General features: G+C 37.2%; 1 protein-coding gene across 3 annotated transcripts in view; it reads right to left on the bottom strand.

Annotated features, from left to right (window-relative positions):
* Positions 1 to 926: 926 nt before the first annotated feature.
* Positions 927 to 27,826, bottom strand: part of Mlp60A (Muscle LIM protein at 60A) — a 60,728-nt gene continuing 33,828 nt past the window's right edge. Inside the window, exons 4-12 of one of the 3 annotated variants that reach the window (XM_067143658.2) lie at positions 25,151 to 25,271; positions 19,175 to 19,271; positions 16,060 to 16,144; positions 9,002 to 9,125; positions 8,141 to 8,316; positions 5,862 to 5,994; positions 4,436 to 4,629; positions 1,941 to 2,046; positions 927 to 1,284 (exon numbers count right to left, since the gene is read on the bottom strand). In XM_067143658.2, coding sequence (XP_066999759.1) covers positions 1,114 to 1,284; positions 1,941 to 2,046; positions 4,436 to 4,629; positions 5,862 to 5,994; positions 8,141 to 8,316; positions 9,002 to 9,125; positions 16,060 to 16,144; positions 19,175 to 19,271; positions 25,151 to 25,271 — 1,207 coding nt within the window. In that variant the 3' untranslated portion in view covers positions 927 to 1,113. Of the gene's footprint in view, positions 1,285 to 1,940; positions 2,047 to 4,435; positions 4,630 to 5,861; positions 5,995 to 8,140; positions 8,317 to 9,001; positions 9,126 to 15,549; positions 15,617 to 16,059; positions 16,145 to 19,174; positions 19,272 to 23,148; positions 23,246 to 25,150; positions 25,272 to 27,826 lie in introns of all 3 variants that reach the window. The other 2 variants (XM_067143660.2, XM_067143659.2) reach the window with 2 other exon arrangements.

A 27,826-nucleotide genomic window follows, 5' to 3' on the forward strand; every position in this document is an offset into this window, starting at 1 on the left:
AAAAAGAGTAGTCTTTTCTCAGTCCATCTGTACTTATGATAGGCCTACTTATTATGCAATGCCAACTGAATTCCTTAAGTTGCATATTGGAAAGATTACTTTTCTAAGAAGCAATAAATGCAGATCTTATTATAGATTCATTGATATGCATAATGAAGAAATGACAGAACTATGTATTCTTCTATAATCATCAGGATGATAGCAGTTCCTTGTGGCAATACCCATATAATAAACTTTCTTCTCTTAGATTAGATGGAGATCATCACAAATGGATTGTGTCATGGCCCAATTGGTATAGTGTTAGTTGCATTACTACCATACAAATTAGTGCAGATATGGGACTGTAATGAGTGTCCACTGTGTATCTGAAATATACTATTTAAGCAGGTGGAAAGAATGACTTGATATCTACTGGTTGGTATTGATTAGTGACTGCCAGGTTTGTAAGTTAATTTTGATGTGTCAGGAAAGCAATTTGAATGCATATGTTCTTCCACTTACTTAATGCAGAGTTTTTTTGAAGCATTCAGGAATCAGACAAATAGAAATGACTTATCTGTTTCAGAGAATATTGTAATAAAAAGTACTGTATGAACAGCGGTCAAACAAATTGAAATTATGGAATGCTCTGACATCTCAATGAGATCTTGTTCCAACCTTTAATACTATAAAAAAAATATTCTTTTTTTTGGTAGTTTTAAAAATAGGACAAGGGAGATTAAAAACAACAGGATAGTTAAAACTTATTTTACATACATATCTTCATCCTGACACAACAAACATTTGTACTCTTAAAAATGTAAAGCAGCATACAAAAATTGCAACAGCCCGGCATTTCATTTATACTTTCAGTTCATTTGACCACTGCACTAACAGTTCTTCTGTGTACATGCCTGTTATTCAGCATGTATTTAATAAATCCTCAGTAATTATGAAAGCCCAGATTTATACTAATAAAAAGCCTTTTGTTACATGGTTTCTGCATAAATAATTAACAAAATGTAATGCCTGTTCGATTACAACTTATTTTACAATGCATGCAATAGCTGCATTTTTTTCTTCGTAGGAAGTGATGAAGCTGGTTGGATTGTAGGATTGCTAGGGAAAAGCTGCTCAAGCCATGGTAAGTGTGCCAGCTCCCATGCCAAAGCCTACACCCTTAGGACCAAAATTGCGACCGTAACAGCCACGGCAGTAGATATCTCCATTGGGGCCATCACAAAGGTTGGTTGAATCAAGTGAACGACGGCAGTCTGCACAGCTAAAGCAACGTCTGTGCCAAATCTGCAATGAAAAGTACATCATCTTTAAAATGCAATGTATGAATTACTTATACTTGTCAAGTAGCATCACATATGAACTTATAGCTTGATTTTCTAGAAAATATCCTGCACAAAATTTGGCTGCACATTTGAGCGGAGAACAGTCGTCCAGCATTGTTTAAGGAATGGCAGTGGGAATCCTCGCATTTACTCATTGTGCTTGATACCCAGTGGGCTCAATGAAAACTATATGCCACCAACATAGGTTTTCTCTTATCACTCGTGTATTATTGCTTCCATCAACGCTAGTGACGATTGTTACCGTGCAATATTTGGATCAAGACTGGGCCAGGAGGAGAACTTTCCTGCATGGTCATTCTCACTTCCACTTAGGATATTGTCAAGAAAATCGAACTATAGTAAACAAAAGCGGAAGACTGCATGATCAGTGTGAAATATTAGTGAATTATTTTGATAATATTGTTATGGCCTGGAACACTAATCACTGTAATGATGAATACCTTGAAAATTATTTTGATAATATTGTTATGGCCCAGAACACTAATGACTGTAGTGACCAATGTCTTGAAAATTGAAATGTGCTGTTAAATTAATCGGTATAATGATGACAAGGAAATTAAGTTGTTTAACATAAATATGTTAGGAGTAAAGACTTACCCTGGATTTACTAATCATTTGTTCTGCAGCATAGACAGCATAACCGCATCGTGGGCAGCCCTGTCCCTTCGCAGCTTTGAGGCCAGAATTAGGCCTAGCTTCTTGACTGAAACCACAAATGAAATAAAATTACTATACCTAGCATATAAGGCAAAGGAAGTTGATGTCGCTGAGATACTACTTTCTAAACAACAGGGCTCTTAGATCTGGATTTGGAGGATAGTTACTCTTACAGTGACCATTACGTAAGATGACGTAAGAATTGAACTCTTAAGATCCTGAACACAAATCTCCCACTGTCTGTATTGTACATGAAAGAGTCCCATTAGGGTCCTTGGTTGCTGCTTTTTTTTTTAATTTTTTTTTTTTTTTTTTTTTTTTTTTTTTTTTTTTTTTTTTTTTTTTTTTTAGCAAAGAATGAACTCTTCAGCAGGGATTCTATAAATAAGGAATTCCACCCAAGGATTGGAGGTCAGACATTTTCCTTACTTCCTCTGTGCTAAGTCATATTGCGGTAGAATTTCATTAATTCAACTTCTAATAGGAATTCTGTGTAACTCAACAATTTGATGAGCACTAATGGTTTTTTTTTTTAAATTGCTAAATTGTTTTCACGGGTCAAGAAATAAGAGCCATGTCTCTCGCTCTCTAAAGCAGACCCGGTCAACAGCTAGAAACTGCAGATGATAATGATGATGATGTCTCTCTCTCTCTCTCCTAAGATGACTTTGGTAATGGACCAGGGTGTCTTGGAAGCGTTGGAGAAGAGATACAGACATAAACTTCTTTCTTCTCTTGTCTCAGTTGTGGAAGAAGGGTGTCACATGATTGATAAACTGAAGAAAATAGATATGTTGGACATAGTGAGGTGGATATCTGAATCTTGGAATGAAATCAAACATATAAGCCTCGTTCGTTCCTGGAGAAAGTTGCTGCACTATTCATGGAGTGAGTTTCAAAAAAGGGAAGAGACTGAAAATTGTTAAATAGTGGACTTATTGAAGAAAATTCCGGGCTGTGAAGATGTTACTGGTGGTGATGTTGGGCAGGATGAAAACTGTAAACTTGTAGATAGTTAAATAATTGCACTAAGGAAAAAGAACAAAGATAAAAATGATGATGAATCATAAGACGTGAAAGACAAGGGAAAAGTTAGAAACATGACTGACAGAGAACAATAGGCTGCTGAAGGAATGCTCCATTTAGAGGAGCAAGGTGCAACTGCTCTCGATATTTTGTTTCTCCGTCATCTACGTGATTAAGCTGTACGAAGACAAAATGAGTACAAGAGGCAGTCAAGCACCACAACGTTTTTTCCTACAATGAACTAATCATTTCTTCAGTTTTGTATGTATGTTTATTCTTTAATTTTTAACAATTACTGTATTTTGGGGTTTGTTGTACTTTTTCTGTGACCTGTATTATGCTAAAATTTTCATTAGAGTAATATGCAGTAAAATATGAGTTCTGAATAACCCAAACCTTATACCGCAAAACTGAACTCGACACCCTCTTCATTCATATTAGGTTGAGTTTGCGAGACTGCTGTATTACCTTCCAACATTTACTATCAGCTGATACTGAACCAACAACCTCTTGCCTGAAGACAAATAACTCCTACTACAAATAGATGTCAAACCTTACTTGATTTTTAGATCTGTACAGATTTGTCTAAAATACCTTCCAAGACTGCCCAAATTTCAAGGTTATTTTAATGTTGAAAACAATTCTTAGTAGACAAACTAGCGGTCTCCATACTATGAAGAATGTAAAATTAAGCAATTTCCTCAAATGTGCCGAAAGTTGAAGGGCTAAAGGTCCAGGAAAGGTTTCAAATTGTGAGTCTTGGATAGCTCCATCAAACTAAAAAAACTAATTTTGAAAATCACTTCCAGTCTAAGTGCAGTTTTTAAAAAACAGACTAAAATCGCTTGTTTTCTTACTCGTTTTCTTTTTGATTCAAATCCTAGCCAGATTAATTTATTTACATAATTATTTCTGTATGTGTTCCTTGGTTCAATACTCTCAGGCATTTTTTGAGTTTTTGAAAAATGTCCACACCGAATGTAGTTATAAGGGCTAGAGTGAAACTCTTCCTTGACTCACTTTAGCGCTCGTAGTGGTAGAAAAATCAGTATCTATAAGCTTGACCATAATGGCCACAATGGTCCATAGTAATAACAGTGGTAGAAAAAGGCAAACTGTTAATCTAATTGACCAGATAACAAGATTAAGAAAAGGATTGTAACTTTTAGGAATAAGTAAAGAATATATTCTAATACTTTCATTATATTTTATTTGCCTAAAATTCATAGCTCATATCCCTAGAAGTTTTCAGTATTGTGTTGCTTGCCTGAAGGGATTGCTTGCCTGGAAATTTTTGGAGATGATACAGGATATTTCCATGAAATGATCTTCCTTAATCTCATTTACATAGGAAGAAAACTTTATGGAAATATCCTATTAAAAACTGTCTGTATGTATGAGGTACTTACTATGAGGCAGGTGGATTCTCCCCAGTACCGGTGGAAACAAGAGTAGGAGCGTGACCATAACCAAATCCCTTTGGACCAAAGTTCTTGCCATAGCAAGCCCTGCAGTAAATTTCCTTGTCTGGTCCATCACAAGCAAGGACAGAATCTAGTGGTCTATGGCACTGGCAGCAGCTGAAGCACTTCTTGTGCCACATCTGGAAAGTAAAAATTGAGGACATTCAATTTTATATGAAACCAAAATTAGTCCACTGAGTAATGATTAGGAAATTTATTTTATATACTCATTAATGCATAGCCAGAAACTGAAATTGATTTCATTGGCAATTTGTCATGACAAGTTTAGTTCAAAATTACTATTGTAGTCTTATGAAAATTTAACTTTTACAAAATAAAAACTCAATTATATATTTCTCACAATTATGTCTTTTGTTTACAATGTACATAAAGAACCGTGCTCCCACATCACTCTACTACAGACTCTGGAGAGGCCTGGTGGCAGGTCTTTCGAGTTGACGCCCTGTAAGCAATCTGCACAGCTGTGAGGATGGGACCCTACCTATGCTGAAGATGGAACACATACCTAACCCCCAAGCCAGAAGACTTAACCAATGAAAGTTAAAATTCCTCAGCCACCCGGGAATCGAATGCAGGACACCTTGCACCAAAGGCCAGCGTGCTAACCATTTAGCCATGGCACCAGACACTACCACAGACTGACAGGTATCTTTAGGATTACTTTTGAAAAGTCTGCATGCTGTTTCTTTGTTTATCTCTTTACTAATAGAGGTTCTGCATCCATTAGATTTATGACTTTCTGTCTGAAAAGTAACCCTCACCCAGCAACAACTGTTGCTAAAATTCAGTGGCAGGCTAACCATTATTGCAAGCAGAAGTGCACACATCTGTAGGTTACTCCTAAACCTTGTCAGTGGTGAAGGAACTTGCTGAAGACAATTGCCTTGAAGAAGTGCTTGAAGAGACTGAATCTGTCATGACCTGTACTGAATGTGCTAGATGTGGCATTGTGTTATGCCAAGCAGCAAGCGGAAGCTGAACCTACTGACACTATACTTCACAGAAGATTTGTACTCATAAATGAGACTATTTTAAAACAAAAGTCTCTGGACATTTTATTTAAAATTTAAGTTTGTGATTCTTTTAAACTTGGTAATGTTAACTCATATCTAACACAGGTATGTGCTGTGATTTTTAATCTTTTTTGGACTCATTAAACATTTATTCATGCATTACTCTTTGATTTGTTCTTATTTCTGTGTAATTTGAGTCTTTTTCAATTCGTGGCAGTGTCAGCTCGAATTACTGGGGCTCTACTGTAATGGAAATTCACGTTTACCAAAAGTGATTTGACATGATTATATAATATTTTTCAGATTTTAATTAGCTAAACGATATTATGTTGACTTACTGTTCCCTTAGCTAGTTGCTGCTCTGCAGCAAACACAGCCCCTCCACATCTAGGACAGCCTTGACCAGCTGGAGCCTTGATCGAAGTCGTGTCGGGATTGTAGAAAGGTCTTGCCATTGAAATCTCATCCTCACTGTAACAATAATGAATAGGAGAGTAAAATAAGCAGTCTGGATTGGAAACTTTCAATATTATAATTAATGAAAATGAAAATCACAGCCTGTTTTCAGTCATTCGACCAGGTCAGGAATGGAATGAATGAAGCCCCCCATTTAGCAGCAGGATAGGAATTATACTGGCTGCTGAAGCCTGTCACACTCCTCTGAGGCAATGATTAATGAATGACAGATGAAATGAAATGATATTGGAGAGTGTTGCTGGAATGAAATATGACAGGGAAAAACCTGTCCCGCCCCTGCTTTGTCCAATACGAATCTCACATGGAATGACCGGGATTTGAACCACGGAACCCAGTGGTGAGAGGCCGGTGTGCTGCCGCCTGAGCCACGGAGGCTCTCAATAATATAATTAATATTAAGAGATAATTTTTGGCTCTTTTTTACCAACAAGAAAATTCTCTTGGTTTAAGTATTCATAATTCAATTTCTTTTGTGAGGGTGGATGAAATTTATGAGAAAAGTTTTATTATCCCTTAATGGTAAAATATGTATGTTGGAAGCTGTGTTAAAGTCAGAACCAAAAGAACTGGATGATTTAAGTTAACAAATGGTATAAATCAAGGAAGTGCCCTCTCACCTCTACTATTTATAGTGGTGATGGATGATATACAGCAGGGCCTCTCAAATGCCCAAAATCTCACGCGTGCAAATCGAGGCGCATGAGATCCGTGCACTATGCATCGGTTCCACTCAGCTTGGCTCGGACCACTGCTTCTTCTCTGGGCTACCCGGCTAAGCTAGGCTCAACTCGGCTTGGATTTGGAGTGCTACAGAGCAACTGAGGAAGAGGGAGACAGGGAGAGCAAGCGAGGCAGGCATGGGGAAAGAGAGAGACAGTGCTCTTGCTCCAAATCAAGGAGTGGGGGTCTGCACTCTGGCCAGTCATCTTTTGCACCATGCACAGTGCATGCACCAGGCACATGCATTCTGAGAGACCCTGATATAAAGTAATACAGAAGGTAGCACAGACTATTCGGGAGAGAAGAATGAAAACAGTGTTGTTTGCAGATGATGTGCTAAAATGGGGAAACAGTAAGAGTGAAGTGCAGGAACATATGAATATATGGAAGGAAGTTGTGTCATCTTATGGAATGAAGTTTTCAGCCCAAAAGAGTGAAGTGCTGGTAATGGCATGAAACAAGAACTGAGCGTATAATAGCATGACAACATTAGGAGGGGAGCAGTTGAAAAGAGCTGAAAGCTTTAAATACAAGGGATACGTATTTGAAGAAAGGAAACAGATTGGAAATCAATGAAAGAGGACGGTGTGCAAATGGATTCTTTAAGAGTATGGGAGGATTGATATGGAACAGGGATGTAAGACAGAGATGTAAAGGAATTATCTACAAGACTTATTTTGTGCCAGTTTTGACATAATGTGGGTGATGAAGGAGAGGGATAAAAGTGGGAATACAAGCAGTGAAAATGAAGTTTCAAAGGTGTCAGGTAGCTTTAACAAGAATGGACAGAGTAAGAAATGAGAGAGTTCAGGAACTAGTAAATGAGCTACCCCTACATGAAATGGTATGGACATGTTAAGAGAATGGGAGAAGAGAGGATGCCAAGAAAGATGTTAGAAATGGAGTTGAAGGGAAGGAGATCTAGAGGAACACCGAGGAACAGATGGCTGAAAGGTATAAAGAAGAGCATTGAGGCAAGAGAAGGGAACTGGACCACATTGACAGAAGAGAAGTGGTGGGTGGACAGAAAATGATGGAGAAGCTTATATTCCAAGCAGACCCAGCCTGTGGTTGGAAACTGCTCCAGATGATGATGATGATGATGATAATGATGATTATCCTTAATGAATAGGCCAGCCGTATGGTGTAGATGTAGCATACCTGTCTTTATTCTTTGATTTCTGGCTCATCCAAGGATTTGGTAAATTAATTAACTAAATTTCATTCATCCAGGCCACCAACTACTCAGTGCGTTTATTTTATATCTGAGATACCATGCTGATTCACATTAGGAGTTAAAATTTAAGCAGTATGTTTATCACTCCTTGATTAGTTCACACAAAGGTGAGTGGATATTATAGAAATATAGAATATAGAATTTGCCATTGTAAAGTTATAGAAATATGGTGTCCATACTCACGTTAGTCCATCTGTCTGAAGGAATCCTGAACCACAGGCAAATCCATAACCATGAGGGCCAAATTTCTTGCCATAACATGTTTTGCAGTAAACATCACGATCCGGTCCATCGCATGCCAAGACAGAATCCAGTGTTTTTGTGCAGTCACGGCATTTGAAGCATTTACGATGCCATTCCTAGTGTAACAGATACCAATGAACATAAGTTTAATTACCTAGATCTTATTAACAATTCTTTCTTTGTGTACTTATATTTATTAATGAGAAACTGTATTTATTATGTATAGGTAGAATCAAGAATTTAAGATAAACAATGTGGAATCTGTAATCACCTCTAAAAATATAGAATAATGATATTTTCTCAGTCAGCGTGTCTATAAGAGTAAACTTCAGTAACATTAAAAAAAAAAAAAAGCCATTCAAAAAGAATGAACTCTGAATTTAACTCAAACTGGAGGTAAGAAGACAGGTATAATGATGACAAATCACTAAAATGGCTGAAAATGTTTGCAATTGCTATTACAATTTTTTTTGTCATTATGTACTTTGTAAATTAATTTTACTAAATTTAACAAGTTTATAACTGTTAAATTAAGTAAAGATCATCATTTTACCAGATCGTCCAAGAGGCATTTGGAGGGGTGAATTAAATGAGCTGGTTCTTATATATTGCAGTTGAGGAAAGTAGAGTTTGTTGAGGGAATTATTTGTTCATGCAAGAAAGTACAAGACAGCAAAGGAGGAGTGGCTGAAAGAGAAGTGTAAAGATGTTGAAGGTTGCATGGTTGTAAGAAAGGTATATGCTGCATATAAGAAAATCAAGGAAACCTTCAAAGAAAAGAGAACTGTGTTCACTACTCACCCTGCCCTTAGCCAGCACCTGTTCTGCAGCGTACACTACACCTCCACATCGTGGGCAACCTTTACCAGCCGGAGCTTGGATCGCACTGGTGTCAATCACTGTGGTTAATGGTGCTGCCGATTCACTGCACAAAGATAACAGACACCTTTGAAGTAAAGGTTGCAAAAAATATGGTTTAGGTAATATTGTTTAGACTATAACATATCAAAGGGGCTGCCTAGACAAGGTGGTAAAGGTATGCTCGGTTTTCTCGGAGGGACGTGGATTTGATTCCCCACCAGGAAGTTGATGAATTTAAGAAACAGAACTTTCACTTAAGTGGCACATGGCCCTGCACAAAATGAGAGTACCATATTAATTCCTTTGAACAAAGGTGGTCGGGCATAGCGTTAACCATTTTAACCTTACTTAGTCCTGAGGTTATGGATAGTGGAAATTTTTACCTTCCACCCCTCCAAGGGCCTTCATGGCGTGTACAGTGATAGCTTTGCTGTAACATATCAACCATATATAACGTGTGATCAAAAAGGTTCTGTTTGAGGGCGTTGCTGCAGCGGACATAAAACATAGTGCGACTCCAATGCAGGTATACATTTAAATTTAAGATTACAAGCACAGACGCGTAGGCAAAGGGATCAATGGGGCAGTTGTGTCATCCCAAGGTACGTACGTTAAATGCGGCCACGTGAGCTATGGCGATGTTATTACCAAATGTGTCCAAAAGGGGACCAATGTGCTGTTATTCTGCTCTTGGCTGCCGAAGGACAGACTCACACCAGTGGACATCCATCAGAGAATGAAGACTGTGTATGGGGCAGCATGTCTCTTGAAAACCACTATTGTGGAATGGTGCACCATATTCTGGGTAGGTCGGGTTTTGACACAAGACGTTGGTCGATCTGGAAAGCCAGCCTCATCCATTACAGACAACAACAAGCGGTACGTCAACTCAAGCGGGGGACACACGAGTATCCGACCTATAGTCCCGATCTCTCCCCATGCGATTCTCATGCCCTCAGTCCCCTCAAAAAGGCCTTGAATGGTCGACACTTCCTGTTGGACGAGGATGTGCAGCAGGCGATTACGAACTTCTTCACGCAGCAGGACACAGTGTTTTACCACAGGAGGTTCTTCAACCTGTTGTGTCAGTGGGATGAGCGACTCAATATTCATGGCGATTTAGCCTGATTGGCATACCGATTCAGGACTGTACGGCTATCAAATGGAAACTTTTTGATCGCCCCTTATAATAGGGTTAAGATTTCCTCTCATAAACAGGACTCACTTTATCTCACAGTACTTCCTGTTCTTTTAAGAGCCTCATTTTGATGTGAAAGATAAAGTAGCCAAGAAGATGAGCCCATCAAATTTTCTTATAGAAACTAAAGCCTAGAAAGTTTCAGTTACAAGATATTTCCTGAAACAGAACTGAGAAAAATTCTGTTTGGTGCGTGGCTTAATGGAAAATTTTTGTATTATAAAAGGGGTCCAATATCCGATTTTATAACATTAAACAGAAAATTTATGAAGTATTTATAAAGTGTCTACTTGTGAAAGTTACATAAATTTCAATTTAATTCGTTTATAAGCTATTTTAAACGTTTAAGACCTGATGAGGATCACGTTTTACATAATAGTATGTACTGAAATGCCACTTTAGTTTCTGCCAGGTCTCTTTTATTCCTCAAATGACTTAAATTTGATTTAACAAGTTGTTAGAAGTGTTGAACAAGAACGATGCCTTGCTCTCACCAGAGAGGGCGTGGTAGCCGATTGGCAGTCACTGGCTTCTCACCAAGGAGGCTGCAGTTTGAATCCTGAACAGTGCATGTGGGATTTTTGAATCTGAATCTTACTAGTGATTATACAGAAATCTACATGTACAATAACCATTTTCTGCCCATCCTGAAGGTGCTCAACAGAACTGAGATTTGAGAACTTGGTAGGTCTCTGAAACAAAGAAATGCCTTTGCCATGTTTCTGTAACTATTGAGCTGCATCTTTGAGGGCATTATCCTGTTGGAAATAACTAGTTGACTGGTGAGAAATTATTGTTGTGAACAGTAGCACAGCCAGGATCGACCGATGTGGGGGCGTTATCTTTACAATATGATGATAGCACATATTGAAGGTGCTTGTGTGGTGTGGGCATGCACTGATGCAATTGAATTATGTTGATATTCAGATTGCAATACAAAAATCGTGCATTAAAATACAGAACAAGAACAATATGATCAAGGTCAACAGTTTTACAGTTTATAGTCTAAAATCCAACTTTCGAGTCTTCTTCGAAAATTGATTCAAGAGATCTGTTGGTTCTACAGTTATGTCTCTGTGAATATTCAAGAGAGTCAACTTTCACTTGTTTATTGTCAGTTTTTGTGTATTTTCTTTCATAAAAATTCCACCCATGGGGGTTCTGCCCCCCCCACCTAGTAACCACACCCTTGACTACGCCCCTGGTCGTGAAGGAAAACACTTCCTCAGCAAATGATATTCTGATGAATTTTGATATAATATAGAATTCTGACCTAAATCAGCCATCACCTACCAAATCTCAGTCCTGAAAATTTTGTCCTTTTTCACTGATAATTATGAGATTCAAAATCAGGTTTAACATGATATTCAGATTGCAGTACAAAAATTGTGCATTGCAATACAGAACAACAGAACAATATGATCAAAGTCTGCTGTTTTACAGTTTATAATCTAAAATCCAACTTTCAAGACTTCTTAGAAAACTGATTCAATTCATATTTGTTGATAACAGGACATTGGCAAGACAAACATAGCCAAAAGAATAATTCCTTCAATATTGCACATAAAGACATACATAAATGTTTGTTAACATACTGTACTGCTTTTTTGAAGGTATGTATTTTAATTGTCCAAGCAAGTAAACAGATAACTAAGTAACTAACTAATAAACAAAGAATTAATCAAACTATAGATATGAAGTTAAGGTAACTAATATTCTGTACAGTCAGTGATACATTTAAAATAAGGGTAATATTATACCAATGGTTACAGTGAATGAAAACATTGAATATCACATGCCCTTCAACTAAAGGTATGGTATTGTAGTTAGATGACATTCTTTACACATTGAAATGTACTGTATTTCATTTGTTCTCATCACTATAAAAATAATTCTCCTTTTTTTAAATGTAAAATGATTTATTTTTCTTAAATAATTTAAAAGTAATTGAGCTCATAAAAATGTACATATATAGTACTCAAAAAAATTGCAATTCTGTGGGGGGGGGGGGGTGGAAAGGGTTGAAACTTCTTGTTTTCTATAGCTTTTTAGAAAGATAGATAAAGTCTTAATAATAAAATGTCAACCACTACTTAGTTATATATTTTTGTACATTTTTTACATGAAAAATCGACTATATATTATCTAATCGTGCATTCAAAAACAAAAACGGTGAATGACAATAGGGACACACAAAAAAAGCATTTCATGAAAGAAAAATGTGTACATTTTTTCCAGAAATGAGCATGAACTCAAAAAAACATAAAAAACTGGGTAGAAAACATTTCCAGGATTCAGCATGCTATTGTGGAATACAGTATCTTTTTTCTCAGATAGATCTGTTATCTTGCAAAAGTTAAAGTATGGGGCCAACCAGGGCTTCACAAGATGGGTTTCTAATCACAAGATACATTCTTACAGTTGGTTGATTGATCATTCCAAAGGGGACATGCAGGTAGTGCTGAATGTCTCTTATTATAGTACCAGAGTTCGAAGCTGTATTCCGTGGAGGTTCATAGAAACGGCTGTTAATTATGTAGAGATAGTGCCAACTTAATGTGTGGTGCTGTTTCAGTTTTCCATTTGAATGTTTGTGGGTTTCATGAGAATGGAAAACCTATGTGTGTCGTGAACTTCAAATTTCTGATAGGTGTAATGTAGTTCTCTTTGCACCTGACTTTTTAAATAATATACTAACAGATATGATAATAATGAAGCTTTTGGGGTTTTGTCCTGTCAAGAAAACAAGGAGTAATTCTTTACCTTTCATGGAGCATTCATACCTGAACATTTATAATTCTATCATTATTGTGACGAAAGAATCTCATACTAGATGCAAATGGATTAAGAAGACAGAGTACATGTTCTTCACCTTTGTGCAGCCAGGGCAAGCGGGCCCACACAACACTGTTTTCCTTGCTGGTAAACCACTGATGATGATGGACAAGTTCGAACATCTTGGATCAGTCATCGCAACTGATGGTAATATCGATGCAGTTGTCAAGCATCGCATCAGTGTTGGTTGGATGAAATGGCAGTCTCTTACTGGTGTTCTATGTGATAAGCAGATGGCAGTCAAATTAAAGGGCAAAGTGTACAAAACCACTGCCCCTATGAACGGCTCCAAATGTTGGGCAAGGCAGAAAGAAGCATGACCAGCGATTGCGTGTCGCAGAGATGCAGATGTTGCAAAGATCGGCGGGCGTCACTCTGCATACAAAGTGTGCAATGAGCATGGGCGAGGATCCTTTAAAATTGTGCCCATCCGCGACAAGATGGAGGGAAAACAGCTCCGCTGGTATGGTCACGACAGAAGAAGAAATGAACACCATTTAGTAAGAAAGCTCTTGCCATCAAAGAGCTGAACAGAGGAAGAGGGCATCCTAAGGCAATATGGAAATTAACTGCTGAGGCTGATTTAAGGAAAAGTGAAGTGCCATCAGATCTGGTAACAAGAACATTGGACATACTCTCTCCGAGTCAGACGAGCCGACCCAGAGTGAGCTCGGGAGTGCCTGTTTTATGGGTGCATATATGACAAGGAAAGAAGAAGAAGAAGTATTGTGCTGATGAAAGCTAAGAGTGTGTGGGGCTGGCAGAAGGCTATCCCCCTGTGGGTGATGTAGAAGTAGAATAACACCTATGGCATCGCCTGTCTGTAGTAAGAGGCGACTAAAAGAGGCACCAGGGACTCTTAACTTGGTAGCATGGATTAGCTGAGTCCTGGTATTGCTTCCACTTTCTTGTGCCAGGCTTCTCACTTTCATCTACCCTATTCAACCTCCCTTGGTCAACTCTTGTTCTTCTCTGATTCCACGGTATTTGGTTTGTGACTCCTATGGAGTCTTTCATTTTCGTGCCCTTGGAGCCCCTTGTCATTCTTTGACCAATAAACCTTCATTTCTTAAAGTGTCGGACCCCCTTCCATTGTTTTTCCTTCTAAAACCAAACCAAACCCCATGGCACTACAGCCCTTGAAGGGCCTTGGCCTACCAAGCGACCGCTGCTCAGCCCAAAGGCCTGCAGATTACGAGGTGTCGTATGGTCAGCACGACAAATCCTCTCGGTCCTTATTCTTGGCTTTCGAGACCGGGGCCGCTATCGCACCATCAGATAGCTCCTCAATTCTAATCACGTAGGCTGAGTGGACCTCGAATCAGCCCTCAGGTCCAGGTAAAAATCCCTGACCTGGCCAGGAATTGAACCCGGGGCCTCTGGGTAAGAGGCAGGGACGGTACCCCTGCACCATGGGGCCGGCGTTTTTTCCTTCTGATTAGTGTTAATAGAGGATGGTTGCCCAGTTTTACTTCCTCTTAAAACACTAATCACCACCACCATTGGTGGCAGGCTACACTGCTGGTGGGAGGCAAGAATGCTCGGCCTGCAGCGAGCAAAACAATGCCACTGGCGAATTGTTGAGGCTCACGATAAAGAAGTTCATTAGAAAGAGCTGTTAGCTGATTAACAATGGAGAAGCACCGAGAGGGATTAGGAAATGGAAAGTGTGAGAATCTCGTGCTGGCCTTCATAAGGAACTGAACCAAAGTGTCAGCTGCCTTGCGAATCAGCAACGAGTCATTTGGGAATTCATCAGTAGTTAATAAAACAGTTTTGAGTATGTGAAGACTGAGAAAGTTGACTACATGGTTTGGAACATTTAGCTGTTAGCTTGCATTTGGGAGATAGTGGGTCCGAATCCCACTGTCAGCAGTCCTGGGAATGGTTTGCCATTTTTGCACCAGTCAAATGCTGTGGCTGTATCTTAATTAAGGCCATGGTCGCTTCCTTTCTAATACTAGCCCTGGTCTATTCCGTCATCGCTGCAAGACCGGTCTGTGTAGGAAATGCAGCAAGCTGTGTAGCGAATTGCTCTGTAAACGAGGCTGCGCTGCGAGCGACCATGTTGGAGAGTGGGAGTTTGATGCATCAGAGGGCTGTGTGTTTGATTGCATTCATCAGTAGAAATACACTACTTTTATGAATAGGATTTTAATTGTACGGACCCTGATAAACTATTACATTACTGTATCTGCTCATTTGGGAAGTAATTTATTTGGCTTTAGTATAATATATAAAACATAGCATGCAGTTTCAGGCTGTAGTATTTATATGTTTTTTTAACTGTTTTAATGTGATAATTTTTCAGTACTGTATGTAAAATTATTTTAACTCTGGGACTAGTAGGTAAAGTGAGCTACTTTTCAGCACTGCCTTCTGGTAGAAACAATAATATGATAGGTACATATTTCTCGTGCTGTAACACATTGTATGGTACATTGCACCGAGCTACCTCTCTTCTGCATTACACCCGCCAATGCATCCCAACATCTTCGGACCAAACTGTTTGGCGTAGCACACTGTATGAATGAGAGAAGCACTATATATAGTAAAGTTCTTAACATGTGTACCACCAGGGCCAAGAAAGCAGTCCAAAACAACAGTTTTCAACTATGTGATCATGGAAAAGTGCTTGTTTCTTTTATAGTATGCTACAGAAAGAGACTAAACAATATCTGCAATATTGTCATAGACCACCTAAAATTAATCAGAAGTTATTGTCTGAAAAATCCTAGCTATTAATTTATAATACAGTGTGTGATTCTGCAAATGTAAGGAATTAGGCATAAAATCAAAATTAAAAGAAAAGAATTGTTTTTTGTGTTTTAAGTGTGCATTTTGTAATCCTTCTTAAGTGACAGTGCTCTGTAGAATTGATATGGATATTAAATATATTTTCTGTGAATTGTTTTGTACTGCTTAATCTTAGTCCTGAGGGTCATCTTTCAACTATACTACATACCCATCAGCCACAGCATCACTCTGCAAGGCACCACCTCCCTGACCATAGCCGTAGCCCTTGGGTCCAAACTTCTTACCATAGCACACTGCAGGGATAACATTTAAACATTAACAGGACTACTACTAAACACACAAAAAGTAAAGACCAGTTGAAGTGTTTTTAGTTCGAGTTTCGAGTTAGTATTGCTATTACTTTTCTTTTATTTTTCCTTTCATTTAAGTAATACCAGTACATAATTTCAGTTTCAATGAAAATGTGCATCTATCTCAAAAAGAAGAAATATTTCATGACTACTTCTGAAATATTCTCAAATATTTGCAACAAGTGCTGTGGGAAACAGACAGAAGAGAAGAATGCATGAACAGGACTGCCTTACTATAATATGAATTTAAATTTAAATGATTCCTCTGGATAATAGTATTAAGATGTTTGACATGATATGGGCTTTTAGGCTTATGCTGTGTCAAGACAATAAGGTGAAATTCTTTATGTTTTGCAGAAAACTTTGCTCCACATCTTCTGAAGAAAATCTCCATGAGGAGTTTTTTTTTTTTTTTGCTAGGGGCTTTACGTCGCACCGACACAGATAGGTCTTATGGCGACGAATGAGGAGTTGGACACACTCAAAGTCACATTCAAGGGTAATGGTTACAGCGATGTAGTGATTCATAGAGCTCTGCATCCCAGAATAATGACCAAGCAAAGTTCACAGTAAGAAGAAGTGAAGGGAACTGCCTGTCTATCTGCTGTATATTCACAACACCACAGATCGAATTGCCAAGGTCCTCCACAAGTACAATATAAAAATCGTGTTTGGTGCCGTCATTATAATTGGTTACATCCTGGGGTGTACAAAATTCCCTGTACTTGCAGCAAGGAATACATTGGCCAAATATGCTGGTCCATTGGTACTCGTATCAAGGAACATGAACAAAATATTCGTCTCAACCAGCCAGACAAATCAGCAATAGCTGAGTATGCCCTGTCATTGGGTCATGACGTCATGTTCCAAGATGTTTGAGCTCTTACCCACACTAGATACTAGAGGTCTGGGATTATATGGGAAGCTGTGGAAAAACATAGAAATCCTAACAATTTCAACAGGGACACTGGCTATCAATTAAGTAATACGTGGTTGCCAGCCACTAAGGATTTATGTAGGTAGTTCTCTTCCCTCTCCTTTCACTATTGTTATTTTGTTTCGGTGTTTTCCAAATTTGTATGTTCCTCATCACCAGATGTTTCATTCCAGGCTTGTTTCAGTGTCATACTTTCATAATGTGTGTAGACTCCCTCTCAGAGAGATTCTGATGGTGCCGTCAGCTTCCGCTTTGAATGCTAGCGCTGTACCACATATGGTGAGCCATCTGGTGATGAATGAACATACCACTTACACTTCTATTATAACGCCTGAATTAAAACCCTCATTATTGTAGAAGTCTTCCTCATGAACAGTCGAGATTTTCTTCTGAAGACTCAGAGTTAAGTTCTCTGCAAAACGTAAAGAATTTCACCTTATTGTCTTGACAAGGCATAAGCCACAAAAGTCTATATCATGTCTATAATTACGGGCCGTGAAAGTATCAATGGTAATACTATTAAGATGTTACTCGATTGAAAGTCTGAACGAGTAAGTCTAAACACACCACATATTGCTTTATTTTGCTCATTTTAAGATGTGTGTTGTAAGGTGTCATGTGACTTTGCCTATTTTTTTCCCTTTTAACTTGCATGGTTTGATAATGATATCATGATTATTATTAACAAGGAAAGGAATTATTCTTGCTCTCCAAGAACTAAACAGCATCTACATAATATTTTCAATCTGAATTCAGATCAAGGAAATATTTTAAATGAATTACTCTGGTGTATTGAACATCTTAGAGTGCATTTAGAGAAATATTCTATTTTATCCACGAGTAAAACATCTTATTCACTGAAAAATAAATTTCATTTAAAACATGCAGTTAGTTTGTAAATCATGCAAACGCACATATCATTCTGATTTTCACATACAGAAATGTGATAATGGCATAAAATTGAAATAAAAATTATTTCCAAACAACAACAAATTTTCATGAAAGTTGAACTTTTGCAGGATGTTAGGTGTGTATAAGTACAGTATATATGTAGTGTATGTATCATGAGTTACTGAATTCCTTGTTATTTAATAGTCAGTGTGAAGAGAATAGAAAGGGTCAAAAAGAGACCATTTTCCCTTTGCAAAAATCAAATGATCATAAATATATCTCCTGGTCATAGCCATCCATCAACAGTTGCTGATTTCAGATGGCAGCCAGCCCTAATACATAGCCTGCACGGTTGCTAGGTAACGTTGTCTGACCATCCATGTTATGGTTACACTGCCATCACACATTTTGTCACGTCATGTTACACAAATTTTTCAGATGACCCCCAGTCATAAGACATATTCATGCCAAAAGACAATGTAGATTATACCAGAGAAACAGGAAAACAGAAAGTCTTGCAGAGTTGATAGTTATTACCCCATAGCTATGGCTTTAGAAATGAATATACCCACTGACTCAAAACCAAGTCTCACAACCCAAGATGTCACAGCATTATGTACATAGCTTGAAATTATCATATTAGAAACTTCTTCAAAATCCACTTCCAGTTGTCAGTTTTCTATGAAATAAGACGACAGAACATACCACTGTTAATCTGCTTACTCCCAGTACGAACAGTAGCATCGGGCTATTAAAGTGACATCCCATCACGAGTACAGGAGACTTGACCTTAAGTTTTGATTGTACAGTAGGCCTATGAAGAGTTTTCAGTTTAGTTTTATTAGGAAGTTATTAAAAAATTCTTTCTGAAAATTCTCTCTGCTATGCGCTTACTCTTGTTTTTACTCTAAATCTCTTCTAACTGTAATATATTTTATTCTCCTGCAGTTTCCATAACACTTATCCTATTTTATGGATATTAATTTTGCATCTCTGAAATTAATTCTGTTAGTTCATAAATGTAAGATAAACACTCACAACTAAATCATCTACAGCATATACTTTTTCTGTGTTTTAGAATTAGTTCTGTTATTTGACAGACACGTCCACTGAATGTAAACTGTTTATTATCATAATTTACACACCTTTGCAGTAAATTTCCTTGTCAGGACCTTCACAACAATTGACAGAATCCAGTCGTTTTGAACATTCATTACATTTGAAGCATTCCCTGTGCCAGCCCTTGAAAATAATCAGATTAATGGAACAGTGAATTTATTTCATGTTAATGAAAGTTGTGGAAATCCCAGAAATGACAGGAAATGTAGAAAGTTGGAAAAGAAGAAATAAAATATAGTTGATATTATGAGTAGATTTTAACCAGGCATTTCATGTAAGTGATTGTCTTCAAAATGATCAACTTCATGAAATGCCAAAAAGAGAAAAAACGAAGAAAAACCTTTTGAGGTGTACTGTTGTGAGAGGAACTGGCTAAATTTCCTCATATTTACTTATGGTGCGGTATCCAAGCTTTGAAAAAAAAAAAATTAAAAATATAAGAGGAAAATACTGTACATGATGAACTGGTTCTAAATATCATAAACAGCATTCTGGAGGGAAAAGTGCGTGCAAATATCAACATTCAACTTGCATATAAAACAAAAACAACACGCATGACCAGAAAGGGGAAAAAAAGTAAAGGAAAAAAGTCAGTTACTTAATGTACTGGTCTTAAGTTTCAGTGTTCAAAAATTCAAAATAAGGTACATAAGAAGAAAGGGATGGATGCATCATGGCACAGTTGGCAGCCTATCGTATCACTTGTAGCTGCAAGAAAGAAGATAGTGAAAGAATGCAAGAAGGGGGTAATGCACATCTCAGATTAAGTCCGACCTAGGGTGCAGTATCAGGTTGAAGCTCACCCGTCAAGGCTGGAATTCTGAATCCAATGCTATTGCACTGCTCAGCATTATTTATGACACACTCTTGATCAGACCGGAATGGACTGAAAGATTAAATCAAATTACTCCTGATTATAACTCTTAAATAAGAAATTAATTTGGTAAAGCGCCGGTTATACTGCAATGTTTTAGATGAAAGATGATATGCCACACAGAAAAAAATAAAAACACAGAATTAACTTATTTTGGGAATATAATATTGTTGAAAATAAATTTCTAGTGTGTTTTCTTGAAGTTTTAGAGTATAAATTATATTTTAAAAATTGTGATTTGTAAAATGATAACAGATGTTCCAGTTTTAACCTGAACCTAATTGTTGTTTTCTTTCTTTATTATCTTGAAAATGGAAGACCTAAAACCCGATGGATGGACATTATCAAGGTTGATCTAGTTACCAGAGGATGGACAGTGGATGATGTTCTCCATGACAAGTTGTATATGGACAGGAAGAAGTGGAAGAGGCTCATTAACAGTACCTGGGAAACTGGAACTGTATAATGATGATGATGATGATGATGATGATGACAGTATTTCTTACCCTACTCTCGACTTTATTCCTCATGACAGCAACTGTGGTATAGACACAGTAGTCTTTTGGATTTGTAAATGAAAAGCAAGCAATCAAACTTGTCACTTTATATGACTCTTGATGTTGCATGGGACCACCACTTTTAACTGGAATCCAAACCACAAAACTGTGACTTTGCAATTTAGAAATTCAAAAAGCATGGCCAGTATTTGAACCATGGCCAATTTGTAATTGTTTCTCAAAAGAGTCTTTGGAAACATCATGACTGCCAAGAGGTATGAATACAGAAAAGTACTGTAAGACTATATCTGTGGTCATTTTGTTTGACACATTTTTCTAGGTGGCTCAGATGGCAGTGCGCTGGCCTCTCAGCGCTCGGTTCTGTGGTTCACGTCCCGGCCACTCCATGTGAGATTTTCACTTGACAAAATGGAGGCGAGACAGGCTTTTGTTCGGGTACTCCAGTTTTCCCTGTCATCTTTCATTCCAGCAACACTCTCCAGTATCATTTTATTTCTTCTGTCAGTGTTTACTCATTACCCCAGAGGAGTGCAACAGGCCTCAGCAGCCAGCACAGTTCCTGTCCTCGCCGCTAACGGGAGCTTAATTCATTCCATTTCTGACTCGGTCGAATGACTGGAAACAGACTGTGGATTTTCATATTTTTCTAGGTGGTGGGCAACAGGCATATCAAAATATTTTCAAATGGTCTCAACTCCATATAAAAGTTCTGCAAGATATGCCATTCATGGTTTTGAAAGATTCCCTCCAAATTACACAAAACCATCTGTATGTATGTCCATACTAGTTCCGTTTCCTGATATGGAATTGAACTTGAAGTAATTACCATTGAAATAAATAGAACCCATCTGTGGATAGCTGCTCAAAAATAATGAAAATTGCAATTAACATTCCTTAAATTCCAATGGAAATGAATGAAATTATCTTCTTATATTCATGGGTAGGCTGAAACTTTGTGGTTTCCTTCATATAAGGGCAGCTATCCATAGTGAATTTTCTTCCTCTGTCACATGAATATGCAGAAATATATAGTCAGAATTTCTTGTTAACAGATTATGGAGAATATGAAACAATTCTTATCATTCTTGAATGCCTGATTTTGAAATTGGTCAAGATTTGATCATGTCAGTATTATTCCACAGATTATTATTCTAAAAATGTCTCCCAACAGTAGGAGGAAAAGGGTTGACAGGTGTCTTAAGATACTTTGTATTGACACATGTATGTACGTTAAGAAACTTGAAATTTTTTCCTCTTTGTTTTAACTATGGTACATTTTTGCCAATAATTTTCTAATTATGTAATTGAGGTGACAGAGAAACTTGCAGATTTGGAGTTGAACAGTAACAATTTTGAGTACGCATACACGCATAGAGTTTTAATCATGACAATAACATCATTTTCCCCTTAACTTTCAGAATCTGCATGTTTGTCTGGATAATTCATAGTTTTACCTTTTCAAATGATAATTAAGACTTTTGCAATTCACTTGGCAATAGACTTTGAATGATATAATAAAAATGATAAAAATTTGACCCTGTGGGATTCTAGAAATAAATGTTAACATATGAAACTTTTGTGTTTTACAGATCAAAAATGGTTTGTCTCCTCAGTGAGGTCTCTGTCTAGGAAGATGGAACAAAAATCATGAAGTATGTAATCTGAAGTGAATTGGGTAGGCCTGCTGATGATGGAATTGTTTTTGTTGTTGATCCTTAATTTGGTTTTGAGAGGTAGGCACTCGTATGTGTGTGTGATCAGTCCAGTGACTTGAGTCATTCATAATAGTATGTGTTACTGAAATTATTTGTGATGTGAATTGAGAAAAGTCCACTTGAAGTCCAAGCAATTTGTTGGGACAAAACCATATTCAGGGTGGATACTGTCAGTGCTGAGATTTGAACTCTTACAGTTCCATATGAGAATGACCTCAGAAATAAGTCAGTTAGACAGGTCATCGAACCATCACCTCTCAAAGTTATTGGACTTTCTTTTCATTTAAGTCTTTGCCTTAAATGTTTCATACCAATTATTGGCCAAAACTATCACTGATTTACTGAATACCATAAGACACTGATAGCATTAATTAAAATGACCAACATCACCTGGAAGTTAAAAGTTTTGGTACAAATTTTACAGAATTTGTATTTGAAAAAAAAGAAATCTTACATTGTAACAACTGCAAATTAGATTTCAGAGCATGTGTTCAATGAAGGAGAAAACTATAAAATTTGGTTTTTGGTAAGAATACATGTTCTTGTTCATTATGGTATTCATCTAAATGAATGACAGATTGTTCTGAAGTATTTGTGTGAATGTGATTTCATTTTGGAGACTTTTCCATTTTTTGTTTTGTTTGCACTTTTTTTAAACTTATAAATATCAATATACATTGATTAGAATTGTATTCTAAAGAACAGTTCCATCTTCATTGGAAGAAGTGGATGACATAATTTCAATAACAGAAATTTCAATGTAATAATGATGGACAATAATTTTATTATTTACTTTTGTGGAAGCTTGCAAATATAGCATTGGACATACTCAGAACTCCATGGTAGTAATACAAAACCTAGGTCGGACTTTATGGGTCCACCACTTTCCCTACCTTTACAGTATATTTCTTTGTCAGGCCCATCACAATGTGAGGTGGAGTCCAGCGATCGATTACATTGCTTACAATGGAAGCAACCTTTGTGCCAGGCCTGTTATATTGAGGACATCAAATTGACAGTATATTGCACGTCACTTACACATCAAAGTTCTTAAGTATATTTTGAGTGAACATGTATGTCTTTGTGGTACATATATAGGGTTGTAATACAAATGTCAAAAAACACAGTTTTAAGGGACAAAATTTAGTTACTACAGGAAAATATTACTAAATATAACACATAATATTGACATTCACTTTTTATATCTTAAAATCACTTTATTATTTATTACTTCATGTAATTTTAATTTTCTAATTTCATATATAAAATGTCAAATTTTCAAATAGAAAAATGATAAAAAATTAAAATTAAGAACAAATATAAACACAGGGTGTAAGGAAAATCCTCTAATGTCCAGAATCAACTGGGAGAAAGTAAAGTAATGTAGTTTACCGGTTGGGAGTTACTGCGGTTGTTCTGCTGGTCCTGGTTCAATATTTTACTTTCGAATGACTGTGCAAGTGAAAGAAGTATTGTGTTTGTGCAAAATTTCAACATCTGGTGTTTGGCGTATTTTGATCTTCTATGATCACTAGACACCAAAAAGATGGGTTTCAGTACACAACTGTGATTTAACACGTTAACGACGGCGTATTGTTTTCAGAGTTTATTTGTTAGGAATAAAGTAAAAATTCAGGGATACCTGAACTCTAATGGATATATTAGATACTATTATATACTGGTATCTAAAGTATGGCCTTGAAGTATTAAGGTGCATTGAGTGCTGAGACCACCCGATTGGTCTCATCATCCACTAGTAATTCACAGGGTTGGCACGCACTCTGTGACCTGCCAGTGACCTCCCTGAAATTGGCAGTCTTAGGCAGTATTGTACAAACAAGCTAGAAAGTATAATAGCATAATCTGTGAATGACAGGTGGTGCAGCTACGTTATGAGATCCGCCTGTAGGTCTTGCTCTCCAGAAGTGAAGAGTCGCTGTGACCTGCTGCCATGTCTCTTAGTCACCAACATGTTAAGATGTTGTGATGGCTCATTTTGTGACATTTGGGCCGCAGACCTTTTCTTAAACGATGTTACGTTATCTGCCCCAGTTAACTCTGGATGAAAATTGTGATTCAGAGAGTTGGGTGGTATCCTTATTTTAATTGTCTTGATCCCTTTTAACATACCTATTATTCCTTTTCTCATATGAGTCACAAAAGCCTTGTCAGTATGGATTCTGGTAATGGATTTTAAGAACAGTGGATAAGTATATGTTTAGCTAACAGTTGTTCTTCTTGGCATAGAAGTAGATGTATATTCTTTCTATGTAAAATTTATTTATATTTTATAATGATTGTAAGTAATTTGGAGTATTGTTTCACCTGCTCTGTTCTCAGAAGAATCATGGGATGTAAAATTTGATCTTTGTATTGTCCCCTGTTATGAATAACTTTTTACAATTGGATTTATGTTACACTGACACAGATAGGTCTTATGCCGATGATGGGATAGGAGAGGGCTAGGAATGGGAAGGAAGCAGCCGTAGCCTTAATTAAGGTACAGCACTAGCTCTTGCTTGGTGTAAAAATGGGGAACCAAGGAAAATCATCTGCAGGGCTCTTGACAGTAGGATTTGATACAGTATCTCCTGAATGCAAGCTCACAGCTTAAGAAAGACTGTCATATACTTTAGTTCTAATGCCATACACCATTGTAGTTCAAATGCAAAGGAACTGAGTGAAATTCAGTAGTGTGACATTTGCAATTTCCTGAGTGTTACCAGTCGAAATTGATACTGTGAAGGAGAGGATGAAATTCGTACGAGTGTCCTGCTAATGTTTATGCTTTATGTTGTATTGGTCAGACCTATACTGAGAAGAAATAATTCTGTAATACTGACAATGGCTTGAATGTGATCTCTTAAATCTATGCTGTAATGGATTTGTTCTTACCCGTCCTCTGGCCAGCATCTGTTCAGCTGCATATACAAATCCTCCACATCGAGGGCAACCCTGTCCCTCGGGGGCCTTTATTCTTGTGCGGGCGTCCAGAACAGCGCTGTTGATAGCCGAACTGTAATCAGTAGGTACAGTGTTAATGTACATGAGTATTCCTTTTCTGTTTGTAGTATGTTCTGTCTTTTGTGGAATCTGATGAAGTTACTTTAAAAAAATGTAATATTCTGAAAGTATCCAAGTAGCTGGTTCATAAAATTATCTATTGTTTACTGTACAATTAAATAAAATTGAGATCTTGTATCTCTTTTATCACTAGAGCACATGATGTTAATAACATACATAAATTATGTTTAGTCATCTAATTAACAAATATACAGTCATGAAAAGTTGTCATACAGGACATTGTTTAATAAGTTTCATCAAAGTAGTTTGTTCTAAGCTACTTAAATCTGGGTGTAGGTAATCCAGAAGAATTTGAAAACACCATTATCAATGAAATACTGTTTTTGTTGTGTATGTTGAATTTTCAAAGAAATGTAGTTTACTGTGAAATCACTTCAAGGCAGTTAAAATTCCAGTACGATTTTAATATATACAGTTACAGTCACACTCTCAATGTATCAAATGTTTAATAAATTATTTTTTAAAAGTAAGAAAATTAATTTATTTTTGGTTCATATTTCAAAGGAGTCAGTGTACTCAGTGTTTTTGACTGTGACGACTGTGATTGCAGGAATATTCCAAAGGCGTTAGATGCAAAATGTAAACCAAAATATTTAAAATCATGACAGAAAATTAAACTTGAATATTTTGTAAGTTTCTGGAATATCTTAAAAATACCATGTAATTTGAACTTCCCCCTTATATATATATTTCAGGGGCTGTCTGGCGGTAAAGGCATGCTTGGTTCACCCGGAAGGACGTGGGTTCGAATTCCCGTCAGGAAGTCGTAAAATTTAAGAAACAAGATTTCCACTTTTGGAGGTGCATATGGCCCTGAGGTTCATTCAGCCTACACCAAAAACGAGTACCAGGTTAATTCCTGGGGGCAAAGGCGGCTAACCACTCTACCCCATCACGTGCCAAGATTACGAATAGTGGAAGCCTTCACCTTCCACCCCTCCACAAGGATTCTGAATGTTACAATTTGGAAAATAATAAACTATTCATATGCACAAATAAAAAAAACTGTTTGGACTTTATGAATGCAACACATTCATAGGGGATTAACACACAAAGTGGCCTAGATTAACAATTATGAGATATAAAGGTGGTGGAGAATGCTTAACGAGTCTCTGATAATGCCTATTATGATGTTGAGTGTATTTCTGGGGATACCTAACCCTTTCAAGATATTCCAGGTGTATTTTGTAGTACCTCCCCCACTACCAAAAAGCAATCCTTTAACTGACCAGTGCTCAAGTTGGATGTTGTAATATTCGCTTAAATATGGGAGGCACAGTTCACAAATATCTTTCTTTTCTCCGTTAACCTCAATGGCCTGCTCAATGTCTTTTTCAAAATGAATAGTGGGATCCAAAACTAGAGCAGTACTATTGCAATATCTTTAGGTAAGTGCTAATGGAAATGTTCTCAATTAAATTTAATAATCACCAAATCATGATTTTTTCTCATTTAGATAGGTCATGAATCTATCAACATTGCAGATCCTCCTCTGATCCAGTTCAAGCCTAACAACTCTATATTTATCTTGGACTAGTATAATGGTACTGTACCATTCTGTGCCTGCTGCAAAAGGAAAGCTGTGATCAGAAAAGAATAAAGATGTAAAATAAGGTTTACGAAACATTAACGGAAGCTATAATAAATTATTGATTAAGAACTTCATGTGTCTATTGCAGCATATTTTTCTTTTCTGAAAAGTTACGCATTACATGATTGCATTTTAAACTAATTTTAGGTGTCACACTATTGAAATTGAATTTGTATCATAAATTATATTTTGTGAAAGGAAAATTTTATCCAAATCATTGTTAATTAAAATGTTGTAGGTATCACCTCCATTAACACATTACCCAAAATGGTAGTATGTCTCAGACTTTCCTCAGCTTACTTCTCAAGTAGTTGGAGCCACTCGGGCTCATTTTGGATTCGGCTAGGTGTTTAATACCAGATGCCTTTCCTGATATTGTATGATTTTTCAGGACTTCAGAATATGAACTTTGATTGTCTCAACACCTCACCCTGCCAATTTAAATGCCTAAAACTCTCCACAAAATTGATAAAAAGGACAAATACTTAAATTCAAAATTTCACTGTGAAGGGGCTGTTAATGAGGATTAAAATGGCCAGGACAATTAAAGAAATCCAGAAGTAAAACTTCTTAAGGCATTCCCTGCAGAATTTGGCCGTAAGAGAATTGCTTAATTATCTGAGAAGAAGAAACAGTATTTAGCAGGAAGTATTCAAATTAACTTAAAATAAATGTACAGTTATAAAACCAAACCAAAACTAAACTCCACAGCACTTAATGCCCTTGAAAGGCCTTTGGCCTGCCCAGCGATCGCTGCTCATCCCGAAGGCCTGCAGATTACGAGGGGCCGTGTGGTCAGCACGACGCATCCTCTCGGCCATTATCTGGGCTTTCGAGACCGGGGCCGCCATCTCACCGTCAGATAGCTCCTCAATTCCAATCACGTAGGCTGAGTG

This window comes from Anabrus simplex, chromosome 3, assembly GCF_040414725.1.
Source record: "Anabrus simplex isolate iqAnaSimp1 chromosome 3, ASM4041472v1, whole genome shotgun sequence".
NCBI lineage: Eukaryota > Metazoa > Arthropoda > Insecta > Orthoptera > Tettigoniidae > Anabrus > Anabrus simplex.